Source organism: Chrysochloris asiatica, unplaced genomic scaffold (assembly GCF_000296735.1).
Source record: "Chrysochloris asiatica unplaced genomic scaffold, ChrAsi1.0 scaffold00075, whole genome shotgun sequence".
Classification (NCBI taxonomy): Eukaryota; Metazoa; Chordata; class Mammalia; order Afrosoricida; family Chrysochloridae; genus Chrysochloris; species Chrysochloris asiatica.
Genome location: NW_006408593.1, coordinates 8,113,802 through 8,128,170, shown reverse-complemented (window position 1 = coordinate 8,128,170; position 14,369 = coordinate 8,113,802). Strand labels below are relative to the sequence as shown.

The following is a 14,369-nucleotide window of genomic DNA, read 5'->3' as shown; positions in this document are numbered from 1 at the left end:
CATGGTCTTTAGCCATTAGAGATGCAAATCAAAACAATAATGAAATAGTATCTTACTCCAGCATTAGAACACAAATGTTGGGGAGGATGTGGGAGAGATTGGGACCCTCCTACACTGCTGGTGGAACTATAAAATGATGCAACAACGGTGGAAAATGGTATGGCGCTTTCTCAAAAAGGTGAAAAGAGAAATATCGTATGACCCCGTAATCCTCTACTTGGTATATATCCTCAAAAAATAAGAGCAGTGAAAAGACTCGATATCTGCACACCTGTGTTCACTGCAGCACTATTTACAATAGCAAAAAGATGGTGACAGCCTAAATGCCCATCAATAGATAAATGGTTAAACAAGCTTTGGTACAATCATACAACGGGATATTACGTAATGTTGAAAATGGATAATCTGTGAAACATCTCACAACATGGTTTACTCTGGAAGACATGCTGAGTGAAATTAATCAATCACAAAAGGACAAATATTGCATGAGACCACTGCTGTAAAAAGTTAAGGAAAGATTTTCTTGCTAAATGAAGTGTTCTATATGATGATTATAAGGTAGGTGGGGGAGGGGGCTAAAGTGAATAGAGGGAAATACTGCTGACTGGTGTCACATGTTGTTGTTGTTGTCAGGCGCCATCAAGTCAGAACCGACTCATAGCGACCCCATGCACAGCAGAACGAAACAATGTCCGATCCTGGGCCAACCTCACTACCGCTGTCACACTTGACGCCATCAATGATGCCACCTGGCTGATCCATCTCGTTGGGGGTCATCCTCTTTTTCTCTGACCCTCCATCTTACCCAGCATGTAATGGACTATAATCATTGACGACATGAACTGTATAATTTGCTGAATGAGCGACTGATGATCTGTTCCTTCAACCTCTACTCTGTTCACAATTGTTGTTGTTATGTGCTGTGGAGTCAGTTCCGACTCATAGCAACCCTGTACCTGGTGTCCGAGGCTGTAAATCTTTACGGGAGCAGAAAGACTTATCTTTCTCCTGCGGAACAGCTGGTAGTTTTGAACGGCTGACCTTGTGGTTCGCAGCCTGATTTGTAACTAACAAGTCCAAAAACCTCCCAAAATAAATCTAACAATGTATTGCACTGGGCAAATCTGCCCAAAGACCTCTTTAAAGTATTAAAAATTAAAAATACTTTGAGGACTAAGGTGCCCCTGACCAAACTCATGATTTCAATCATCTCATCTCCATGTGAAAATTGGACAGTGAATAAGCAAGACCGAAGAATTGGTGCACTTGAATTATGGCACTGGAGAAGACTATTCAAAGTACTATGGCCTGCCAGAACAACAAACAAATCTGTCTTAGAAGAAATACACCTAGAACTTCCCTCAGTAATAAGATGGCAAGACTTCATCTCATGAATTTGGAGCATGTTATCAGGAGGGACCAATTTCTGGAGAAGGACACTGTGCTTAATAGAGGGTCAGCGAAAAAAGGAAGACCCTCCAAAGATGGACTGACACAACTGTGAATGAAAGGGGTGCAGGACTGGACAGTGTTTCAGTCTTTTGTGCTCTGAGCTGGAGACGAATCAACAGCACCTAACAATGACAAGAATCCTGATAGAAGTGTAATAGTTTGCTGGCACTTTCTGCCATGAATTGGTTTGAACTGCCAACCCTTAAAGGAGCTCTGGTAGCGTAGTGGTTACGAATCGGGCTGCAAACCACAAGGTCGGCAGTTCAAAACTACCAGCTGTTCCGCGGGAGAAAGATGAGGCTTTCTGCTCCTGTAAAGATTTACAGCCTCGGAAACCCTGTACATGGTCGCTATAGGTTGGAACCGACACAATGGCACATAACCAACCAACGCCAACCTTGAAGTTAGTTGTTGTTTTAAGAGTTGAACTGAATTCTAGCTCACAGTGATCCATATGTTTCCTAGTATGTAAACACTATGTAAACAACTGGTACTATGTTTGAGCTCATAGTTGCAGGAACTGTGTCAATTCATCTAGTCAAGGACTTCCTTGGTTTTCTCTGACCCTCTACCAAGTAATGTTTTTACCCAGGAATTGGCTCCTCCTGATAACATGCCCAGCATTCTGACTGCACGTCCAAGAGATATTTTTCTTTTTTCCATCTTGGCAGTCCATTTAATATATTCTTTACTATATCATAATTCAAAGGCATCAATTAATTCTTCTTGGGTCTTCCTTGTTCACTGTCTGTCTTTCACAAGCATATGAAGCGACTGAAAATATCATGATTTGCTTCAGGTGAACCTGCTTGTTGAGGATGGTGGACTTGAACTGCTGACTTTGTGGTTAGCTGTCCAGTGCTTATCCTACAGTACCACACCAGGATTCCAGGTACACTACTTTAGTCCTCTTAAAGGGAAAGCTTTGCTTTTTAACACTTTAAAGAGATCTTTTGTAGCAAATTTCCCCGCTATAATATGTCTGATGTCCTGACTGATGCTTCCATGGGTGCTGACTTGGATCCAAGTAAAATAAAATCTTAGACAACTTCTGTTTATCATGCTGTACTTTATTGGTTCAATGGTGAGGCTGTTGATTTTCTTTATGCTGAGGTGTTAGGCGATGAGTACACGTGGCTGCACCATCCAAAGGCCTTCAGCCTGTCCATTTAGTTCCAAAAACCAAATGCCATGAACAGTTTAAATGACAATGGTTCTCATTATGTTAAACATAATATTGTTGTTGTTGAGTGCTGTGGAGTAGGTTCTGACCCATAACGACCCTGCATAGAGGTCTCAGATAAAAATCATTTCTGTAAATACGGTTAACTTCCTCATGGAATGCAGATCCAAATAAAAAAAATCACACTTCAGGGGTTACTACGTCCAAAGTATATATTTTACAGGGCAAAAATGAAAAAAAAGACAACCCAACAAACCATGTTTGATTTCTCTACCACTTTACATTCAGGTGGTTTGTCTCAAAGCTCGTAGACAGTCTTCATAAAACCCATGTCTTGAATTTTGAAAGTCTTCTGACATTACTTTTTTATAGGAGACCACACATTTAGCTTCCTTTAACACACACTTAAAAAAGCTTTACAGTGAAGTTTTGTGGGAAAAAAACTGCTTATACTGTGTAAAATTAAAGAATCTTTGCCTGGAAACCACCCTCCCCCAAGAAAACTTGAAATCAAATTAAAAGAATTTAGTAGCATTTACTGAAAACCTAACTATGTACATGCCTCAAATAATTCTCCATGTTGGCTATTAGTATTACCTCTGCTCCTCAGATGAGAAAATCAACATTCTGAGAATGAAGTGATTTAACAAGGGGCTAAGTAAGGAGCTCTGGTAGTGTAGTGGCTACGAATAGGGCTGCAAACCTTAAGGTCAGCAGTTCGAAACTACCAGCTGTTCTGCGGGAGAAAGAGGCTTTCTGCTCCCGTAAAGATTTACAGCCTCGGAAACCCTGTACAGGGTCACTATGAGTCGGAACTACAATAACAACTCAGGCCAAGTAACAGATCCAGAACATAAACACATTGCTGCTGGGCTTTAAGGACAAGATCTGTGCCAATTATAATTCCGTAACAGGAGCCTTGGAGTCCTGATGTGGCACTGTGGGTTAATGCACCAGACTGCAAAGTCGTTTAAACTGCAAGATGGGTGGTTCAAGCTCACCAGCTGCTCCTTGGAAACCCTATACAGGGTCACCATGGGTCAGAATCGACTTGACGGCACTTCACAACAACAGAAGCCTTTTAAATAGTGTTCTGAACCTTAATTAAATAAGCTAAATTAGAAATAAATAACAAATCTAATAAAGAGAGGAGGAAACATATTTGCCAGAACTAGGACTGTGAAAGGTATATTTAAGTTCTAAAAAGAGATTTCACACAGACATCCCAAACACAGCAAAACCTTGGAAAGTAAAGACATTTCAACGTATTTAAACCAGCAAAGTTTCTACTAATTTTTGTCCACATTAGTTTTATTAAATAATTTAGCAGATATTACTAACCGACTTGGAGTAATTATTCTTTGCTGTTAAGTGCTGTTGAGTCCATCTGGACTCATGGCGACCCTATAGGGCTGTCCGGTGAGCTGTCCAGTGCTTATCCTAAAGCATCAAACAGGACTGATACCTCTACTTCTCAGGACAATGGCTCATTAAACATTAATCATAATTATAAAATGTTCTATTAATTTGTCTTCTACCTGCAGCATACGGGCAGAACATTTTACAGAACGAATGTCCCAAAAGTAGTGGTATTTTTAGTGATCACATGATTCCATGACAGGTAGGATTGTATAGTATAGTATAACACACTGCTTGTTTTTCCTCCTCCAACACAAATGCACACTTTAGACAATAAATCTGTGATCCCGAGAAGCAGTTTAAACTGTAAATACTTTTGAATTAAGAAAGCACAATACTGAAGAACTCCCAAAGATACTTTTAAGTAAAAAGTCAACTACATTTTAAAACTGTGGTGAAAATACACGTAAGAAAGCATACACCAATTTAACAATTTCTATGCCCATAATTCAGTGGCACTGAATTCGCTCTTCCAGCTGTGCACGCACTCTCAATTCCAAGTCATTCCACTGTCATCATCTAAACTCACTGCCCGCCAGCCGAACCTTTCCCTTTCCTCCTCCCTTCCAGCTCCGGTAATCCTTTATAACTTTTCGTTTCTATGTATGTGTTAAGGAGCTCTGGTAGCTCAGTGGTTACGAGTCAGGCTGCTAAACCTCAGGAGTTCGAAATTAACATCTGTTCCGCAGGAGAACGATGAGGCTTTCTGCTGCCATAAAGATTTACAGCTTCAGAAACCCTATGCAGGGTGGCTATGAGCGGCACCAAGCACACGGCACATCACCACATATGTGTCGGAGTCCTGTTGTGGCACTGTTGGGTTAATGCACTGAACTGCAAAGTCAGTTGGAACCACAAGGTTGGCAGGTCACACTCATTAGCTGTTCCTCAGAAACCCTATACTGAGTGGCTATGGGGTGGAAATGGCTTAACTGCACTTAACAACAAATATATGCGCTATTTCATATATGTAAGATCATACAGTATTTGCCATTCTGTGACTAATTTTGCTTAGCATAATGATTTGAAGGTATGATTATCCATGCTGTAACATGAATAACATGTTGTTAAGTGCTGTCGAGTCCATTCTGACCCATAGCGACCCTGTGTAGGGTTTCCAAGGTGCAGCTGGTGAGCTTGAACCGCTGACCTTGCAGTTCAAACAGCTTTGCAGTCTGGCACACCAGGACTCCATAAAACAAGTATCAAGGCTTTTTATTGCTCTTTATTATGAATAATACTCCATGTTATGTACAGACCACATTTTATTTATCCATTCATAGTTGATGAACATTTTGGACTTTTCCACCTTTTGGCCATTGAGAGTTGTGCAAATGTTTCAATGAACATTAGTATACATGTGTCTATTCACAGTGCTGCTTTCACGTTTGTTGGGCAGAAGCCTAAAAGTCACTCTTCTTGGGAATAATGACGTCAATGGTATGGAAGTACAGTCAGAATGCGTCTTAGAAGTGACAACCGAGAGACTCCCTCTCTTGTACTCTGGATGTATGGCCAGGAGGGACCAGTCCCTGGAAAAGTTCATTGAGTGATTCCGACTCACAGTTACCCTATATAGGGTTTTATAGGTGCAACCTCAGCTTTCTCCCAAGTGTTTAGTGGGTTTGACCCACTGACCTTGTGGTTAGCAGGCCAGTACGCACTCTACAGTACGCATCAATTTCAGTTTCCGAGTTATAGTGACCCTGTACGGGGTTTCCGAGGCTATAAATCTTTATGGGAGCAGAAAGCCTCATCTTTCTCCCATGGAACAACCGGTAGTTTCGAACTGCTGACTGTGAGATTAGCAGCCCAATTCGTAATCACTACGCTATCAGAGCTCCTTGTAGCCCTAACATATTCTAAGAAGGTGGCTCACCACTGACACCACCCACTGCCATCAAGTGAATTCCAACTCACAGCAACCCTGGAAGGCAGAGGACACCTGCTCCTAGGTTTCTGAGATGGTAAATCTTTATCCAGCAGGTCTGAACTTCACACCTTGAAGTTAGCAGCCCACCGCCTAACCCACAGCACCACCAGGACTCCTAAGAAGGTGGCTACCCATCTTGTTTTCTACTCCAAAAGTAGGATAAGGGTGGTGGTGGTGGTGGTTATGTGCTGTGGAGTTGGAGCGACCCTGTATAGGGTTTCCGAGGCTGTAAATCTTTACGGGAGCAGAAAGCCTCATCTTTCTCTCATGGAACAGCTGGCAGTTTAGAACTGGCTGACCTTGAGGCGCACAGCCCGATTCATAACCACTATGCTACCAGATAGAGGGGGAAATGGGACTGTACTATGTGTAATTTCAAAGTTTTCCAAGAGCCATGTTTTGCTCTGTACATTCTCACCATGCAATTTTTTTTTTTTAAAAAAAGAAGCTGCAGGGAAAAATGACACTTCCTGATGATACACATCCTTGGACATGCTTCTATGTGGAGCTGTAGGAAAAGCACTAGACTGCTAACTGCAAGATCGGCTGTTCAGACCCAATAGCCATTCCTAAGAAACCAACACTATACAGGAACTCCTATACAGGGCCACTATGAGTAGGGGCTGTCTCAACACAATTTAATAGCAATATGGTTACCATAAAAGATATGGCATAGAATTTAAGCAATGATTGTTTACCTCAGGGAGAGCCTGGTTCTTTCCCCGAGATAACATACACATACACAAAAAAATAACTTTTTCAAAATGAGAACCACTGATCTAACTCCTAATCCAACTCTCTTAGCTGATGTACAACAAAGTCAAATTTAGATAGAACTTGCCAAGATCTTCCTTAACTCAGTCACAAATCCTAGAATAGTTTTACTACTAGTTCTGGGAACAACAACAACAAAAGCAAACTATGACTGACCATAGTTTTTCCATCTAGCATTTGTTGTTGTTATGTGCTGTGGAGTCAGTTCCGACTCACAGCGACCCTGTACAGGGTTTCCGAGGCTGTAAATCTTTCCGGGAGCAGAACGCCTCATCTTTCTCCCACGGAACAGCTGGTAGTTTCTAACTGCTGACCTTGCGGTTCACAGCCCGATTCATAACCACTACGCTACCAGAGCTCCTTTCCATCTAGCATTAAGGGATGGTAAATTTCTCCCCTTCACAGTCAACCTAACACCAGGGCTTTGAACCAGTTTCTTTCTATTTAACCCCCTGCAAGAATATGAATGTTCACCCAAGATATACTGGATTGTTGTTGTTGTTAAGTGACTTCAAGAGTCAGTTCTGATTTTGATTCATAGTGACCCTATATAGGGTTTCCAAGGAGCAGCTGATGAATTTGAACTGCTGACCTTGCAGTTCAAACTGACCTTTGTGATCCAGTGCATTAACCCACAGAGCCACACCAGGAGACTCCATATATTGGATTATAACCTATATTTTAACAAACTTCCCAAGTTTTACTTCATTTTACGCCATGAAGTCCTGATGATCTGGGATGGAAATGCAAAGTTATCGAGGATTCAAACAAACACAGAACAGAAAATTTCTGGAGGAAAAAAACTGAGTGTTTATGATGCTGGTGTGTGTGTGTCACTGTGAGTAGGAGCCTTACAAGTGATCAAAGCAACCCCTAATAGGCCGAGGGGTGTAAAGTACTACTTACAAAGCACCTGCATTATATTCAGTATTATAAATAACCTGTTGTTACTTCCAACACATATAGACCCTATGCAGGATTTCTTGTATAGGATTTCTGCAAAAGAGCTGATGGGTTTGAACCACAGACAACGCAGTTAGCAGTCTCGTGCTTATCCTACAGGCCACACCAGAACTCCTGCGTACCCACTAGTGGTGTTGGTGTGCTGTGGAGTTTATTCCGACTCATAGTAACGCTGTATAGGATTTCCGAGGCTGTAAATCTTTACGGGAGCAGAAAGGCTCAGGTTTCTCCTGCGGAGCGCCTGGTGCATTCTTACTGCTGACCTTGCGGTTAGCAACCCAACGTGTAACTACTAGCTACTAGGGCTTCTTGTCCTGGCGGTTACAACGCTGCGGTATGGTTTCCGAGGTGTGGCCGGAGGGTTTGAACCACCAACTTTGTGGTTAGCAGTCTAGGGCTTATCCTACAATGCTAACCAGGGCCACACCGGGGGCCTTACGGAAGAAAAGTCATCTGACACTTGAAACTGGAAAGATTCACAATTCTAGATTAAGCTAAATAAGACCCTTAAGTATTTAAAAAAAAAAAAAAATTCTCCCCTGAGGTAACAAAGTCTACTTGAGTTACACTAGTCCTGACCACGATGGACCGAGTACGGTCACAATTTTGCCAACTAATTAAACTTGACTTTAGGGTCTTCCACTTCCTATTCCAAGGGACCAGGGGTAAGCGGAAAAATCACGAAGCACTGAAAAGATATGGTATAGGCATTCTTAAGAAAACATACATTATCCAACCGCTACCAATTCCTTACTTAAAAAGTACTTGATAATCACAAGTTTTTGGTTTTATGGCAAATTCAACATTGCTAAAAAAAATGGTGCCTGCGACAAACATAGGATAAGGTTCTTTCTGAACAACTCTATTTAAAGCTGCACTCTTCCACATTCCATTGCCCGGTCCTATTTTATGTTCTTCACAACACTTGGCATTGAAAAAACAAACAGCCCAACAAACGTCTTTCTGATTTATCACCCGTTTCCCTTGCTAAATGTACATTACAGGCGAGCACAGATCCTTGTATCTATCTTCTACCCACAAAGCCCGGCCCCAGTGCCTGGTATGTGCTGGGCGCTCAAAAAATTGTACTGAATAAACACAATCGTAGACCCTCAATAAAATCTAAGCGAAAAGATCTCTTTTCGGTTTGTCACAAACTTCTGCCTCCTAAGCACTCTTGCCTCGAGCAAGGGGATTCAGACCTCTTGGGGTACAGTCGCTAGTCTTCGTGGGACTGAGCACCATCGAAAAGAAGAAAGAGAGACTCAAGAGAAACCTAATGACCAGAGCTCGGGAAGAGAATTAACGGGGGCCAGACGCGGCAGAGTTAAGCGTCATGGAGAGAAAGGGTTGATCTCGGGGGAGACAGAGAAGCTGGCGCCCAGGGAGCCACGCTCTCCTAGGCGAAACCGCAATCTGCACTTCAGGACACCGGTCTTACCCAACCAGACGATCCGGAGCGGCTGGGAGCCCGCGGGAGGGCGAAGCAGCAGCCCCCGCCAGGCCGGGGAGCTCGGCGGGGCGCGCAATCGAATCGAGGCCGCGAAGCGCCAGGCCCTGCAGGCCGCTCGGGGACTCACCTGGCCCACTTGCTCCGTGGCATCAGCTAAGATGCCATAGTTACGGTAAAGCTCCTCCACCGTCGGCATGATGAGCGGCAAGGCGATGATCCGCTCCTGCTATCGTCGTCTCCGGCCGGCGCCACCACCGCCTATGAAGTTCTCCAAGCCCGCGACCCGCACTATTACGCCTCCAGCAGACGCCACGGCCGCCGCCAGTCACCGCGCATAGCAAGGCTCCGCCCCCAACGTCTACGTAAGGACGTACGAGTCGGGCGAGGCTTTCATTGACCTCCAATATGCTACCGGGAGTTTTATCGCCCTCTAAAGGATGGAGGTGCAAACTGCAGCAATTCGACGATTCGATTGTTTGTGTGACAAACAACAAAGGGTTCCGACTCATAGCAACCCCGCATAGGGTTTCCGAGGAGCGGCTGTTGAGTTTGAATCGCTAATCTTGTGGTTCAAACCTACCACAATTAGATTGTTGTTAAGTGCCCTGGAGTCAGTTCCGACCCCTAGCGACCTAGTACAGGGTCTCCAAAGAGCAGATGTTGAGTTTGAACAGCCGACCTTGTGGTTGAAACCGACCTTGCGGTCCTGAGCTTCTCCTACAGCGCCATACCAGGACTCCACGAATAGATTGTTGCTATGTGCCGTGGAGTCGGTTCCGACTCCTAGTGACCCTGACCAGGGTTTCCGAGGCTGTAAATCTTTACCGGAGCAGAAAGCCTCGTCTTTCTCCCGCGGAACAGCTGGTAGTTTCGGACTGCTGACCTCGTGGTTCGTCGTAACCACTACGCTATCAGAGCTCCACGAATAGATTAGCTAATGCTTTTTAAGAATATTGGATTATGTCTGGTTAGGAACTTTTGGTAAGAGGTTGAGGAGAATACAAAGATGACTGCGTGTCTAACTCTAAGAGATTTTATATTTTCCAGCAAAGTGATCGTGCAGCGAGAATAACAGGATGCGAGATGGGAGATGTATGAAAAATCAATTCTGCATGATTCAAGGAATGTAACAAATTTTAGTGAAAGGGGGCAATAAGTCTTCTGGTAAGCAAAAAGCACCAAAATATCATTATAGCAAACAAAGTCAGGGTCCACCAAACTAAACAAAACTAGAGCTCAAATTTAGCTTGCTAGAAGAGTTTTCCACCAATCACCTGTCAGTTTGTCGTACTGTGGTGGCTATTTTAAATGCCAGAAGGGGCACCCATGGTGGACAGGTTTCATACGACCTTCCAGACTAAGACAGATGAGGAAAAAGGACAGGCAGACTACTTCTGAATGTTTAGCCACTGAAAACCTTATGAATAGCTGTTTAACGCTGCCAGATAGCAGCACGGTATTGAAAATGGAAACATTCTGAATGCACCAGAATACTGTCAGATAGGGGTGTGGTGCAGAGGGTTAATACGCTGGACTTCAAAGTCGGTTTGAACTACAAGGTTGGCTGTTCAAGCTCATCAACTGCTTCTTGGAAATCCTATACAGGGTTGCTATGGGTCAGAACTGGGCACTTAAAAACAACAACATTGTCAGTTATAATGTGGAAGATGAACCTCTCAAGTTGGAAGGCACCAAATGTGACTGAGGTAGAGCTGCCTCCTCAAAGTAGAGGTGAATGGGGTACAGCTTTCAAGAACCTTCATTTGCTGATGGGACACAAATAAAAATGAGGAGATATAGCTGTAAATATTCCATCCACTAATAACTGGATGGAATGTACATAGTATAAATCTGGGAAAATTAGAAATTGTCAAAAATGAAATGGACCACATAAAAATCCATATCCTAGGTATTAGTGAGTTGAAATGGGCTGGCAATGGCCATTTTGGATCTGACAATCACATGGTTTTAAATGCTAAAAGTGACAAATTGAAGTAGAATGGAAACACATCATCAAAAAGAACATTTCAAGATCTGTCTTGAAGCTATTTGTGACAGGATAATATCCACAAATCTACAAGGTAGATCACTTAGTAATGCTATTTACAAACTCAAAATTGTAAATAACACTATTTACAAATTCAAATTTACAAACTGACCACTCAAGACAGTGATGATGAAATTGAAGAATTCTACCAATTTTTTTCAGTATGAAATTGATCGGACATGCTGCAATCAAGATGTACTGATTATTATTTGTGATTGGAATGCAAAGGTTGGAAACAAAGAGGAAAATACAGACTTGGTGACAGAAACAATGCTGGAAATCGCATTATTGAATTTTCAAGACCAATAACTTAATCATTGCATATATATTTTTTAAAACAACATAAAAGATGACTATACATATGGACCTCACAAGATGGAATATACAGAAATCAAATTGACTACATCTGTGGGAAGAGACCGTAGAAATGCTGCACATATCAGCCAAAACAAGGCTAAGGAAGACTGGAGCAGACCATCAATTGCTCATATGCAAGTTCCAGCTGAAGCTGAAGAAAATTAAACAAGTCCCTGAGAGCCATAGTATGACCTTGAACAGATTACACCTGAACTTAGATATCATTTCAAGAATAGATCTGATGAATTAGGCACTAATGACCAAAAACCACAAGACTTATGAGATCAAGAATATCAGACAGAAAGAAAGCAAAAGACTATCAAGAAAACAAGAAAGAAGGAAAAGACCAAAACAGATGTCAGAAGAGACTCTGAAACTTGTTTTCCAGCTTAGAGATGCTAAGCAATTTGAAGAAATGATGAGGCAAAAGAGCAGAAGAGACAATTTCAAAGGGTAGTTCAAGAAGACAAAGTTAAGTATTATAAGGAAATCTGTAAAGACCTAGAGTTAGAAAATCAAAAGGGAAGAACACACTCAACATTTCTTAAGCTGAAAGAATTGAAGAAAAAAATTTAAGCCTTGATTTCTGTTTTGGTGCTGCACGATCAGCACTGGACTGTGCACCACAAGGTCAGCAGTTCAAACCACCAGCTGCTCCTTGGAAACCCTACACAGGGTCACTATAAGTCAGAACTGACTCAATGTCATTTGACGACAATAAGGAGCAAAATATTGAATGATGCATAAAAGCATTGAAGAAGATGGAAGGAATAGACAGAGTCGCTGTACCAAGAGGAAATGGTTGACATTCATCCACTGCAAGAGGTAGCATATCATCAACAACCAATGGTACTTGAATGAAGAAGTCCAATAGGCACTGAAGGCAATGGCAAAGAACAAGGCTCCAGGAACTGTTTGAATATAAACTGAAATCTTTCAACAAACTGATGCAACAAGGGAGGCACTCACTCATCTATGCCAAGAAATTTGGAAGACAGCTACCTGGCCTATTAATTGGAAGAGATCCATATTTGTGCCCATTCCAAAGAAAGGTTACCTAATGGAATGAAGAAGTCATTGGACCACATTATTAGTATCACATGCAAGTAATAGTTTGCTAAGGATAATACAAAAACAACTACAATAGGACATTGACAGAGAACTGCCAAAGGTTCAAGCCAGATTCAGACTAGGATGTGGAACAAGGGATATCATTGTTGATATCAGATGGATCTTGGCTGAAAGCAGACAATACCAGAAAAATGTTTATTTATCCTTCATTGACCATGTAAATGGTTTTGACTGTGTGGATCATCACAATCTATGAACATTGCGGTGAATGGACCTTACTGAATTTATGAAGAACCTGTACATAGAATGAGAGGCAGTCTTTCAAACAGAACAAGAGGACACTGTGTGAGACCAAGGAGAAGAATCCATTTTGTATATAGGCTTAAGCATGTCCTCTAGTTTCAGAAAATGTGCCATGTTTATATTATATATATATATATAGCCCTCCAGCCTCAGCAATAGTCAAAATAGCTGTTAGCTTAATGCTAGATGTTTCCCCTTATCTTAGCCTAGCAACTTAGACCACCAGTAATAACCAATTAGATTGTAACATTTCATACCTTGCTAAATATCAGCCAATCCAAAAATTGTAAAGCTGAAAAACCCCGAGTTTGCATAAAAACTGTATAAAAGCCCTGCAAACTGGGAGTTCGGGGCTTCATCCTAAATCCGCTGCTTTGGATGTGGATGTAGTCTGGGCTCGAGCTTGAATAAAAACAACCCTTGTGCACTTGCATCAACATCGGCTCCTTGGTGGTCTTTGGGGACCTCAAATTCTGGGCATAACAACTGAACAGTTTAAATTCAGGACAGGTGTGTGCCAGAGTTGTATTCCTTCACCATGTTTATTCAGTCTGTATGCTGAGCAAATAATCCCAGAAACTGGATTATATGAAGAGTAGTGTGGCACTGGGATTGGAGGAAGACTCATTTACAACTTGTGATATGCAGATGATGCATACCCTTTAGTATGGGTTCCACCTCAATGTAAAGAAAACAAATCCTCACCACTGGACCAATAAATAACATCATGATAAAAGATTGAAGTTGTCAAAGACTTAATTTTGCTTGGATCAACCATCGACACTCATGGAAGCAGCAGTCAGAAAATCAGAATGACGGATTGCATTAGGCAAATCTGCCCAAGACTTCTTTAAAATGTTCAAGAGCAAAGATGTCAATTTGAGGACTAAGGTACCCCTCCCAAAGCTATGGTATTTTCAATAGTCTCATATGCATGTTAAAGTTAGATAATGAATAAGGAAGACCATGGAAGAATTGATGCATTTGTGTTACAGTGTGGGATAAGGATATTAAAAGTACCATGGACAGCCAGAAGAGTAACGAAATTTACTGTGGAAAAAGTATAGTCAGAAAGTTCCTTAGAAGCTAGGATGGTGAGGCTTCGTCTCTTATACTTTGGACACATTATCACAAGGGACCAGTCCCTTGAGAAGGATATCATGCTTGGCAAATTGGAGGACCAACGAACAAGAGGAAGATCCCTAATGAAATGGATTGGCACAGTGGAAGGAGTAATGGGAACAAGGATAACAAAGATTGTGAGAAAGCTGCAGTACCGGCAGTGTTGTTCATAAGGTTGTTGGAGTCAAAACTGACTCAATGGCATCTAACAACAACAGAAGAGTTTTGTTTATCGTAAACTGCTGCCAAAGAAAAGATTTAGGGCCACTTGATTGTTTCTGTCATGGACTGA

At 42.1% G+C, this 14,369-nt stretch overlaps 1 protein-coding gene across 4 annotated transcripts in view; it reads right to left on the bottom strand.

Annotated features, from left to right (window-relative positions):
- API5 (apoptosis inhibitor 5) overlaps nucleotides 1–9,512 on the bottom strand; it is a 31,991-nt gene extending 22,479 nt beyond the window's left edge. Inside the window, exon 1 of one of the 4 annotated variants that reach the window (XM_006865024.1) lies at nucleotides 9,305–9,512. In XM_006865024.1, coding sequence (XP_006865086.1) covers nucleotides 9,305–9,373 — 69 coding nt within the window. In that variant the 5' untranslated portion in view covers nucleotides 9,374–9,512. The remainder of the gene's footprint in view (nucleotides 1–9,304) is intronic. The other 3 variants (XM_006865026.1, XM_006865025.1, XM_006865027.1) reach the window with 3 other exon arrangements.
- Between the last annotated feature and the right edge of the window lie 4,857 nt (nucleotides 9,513–14,369).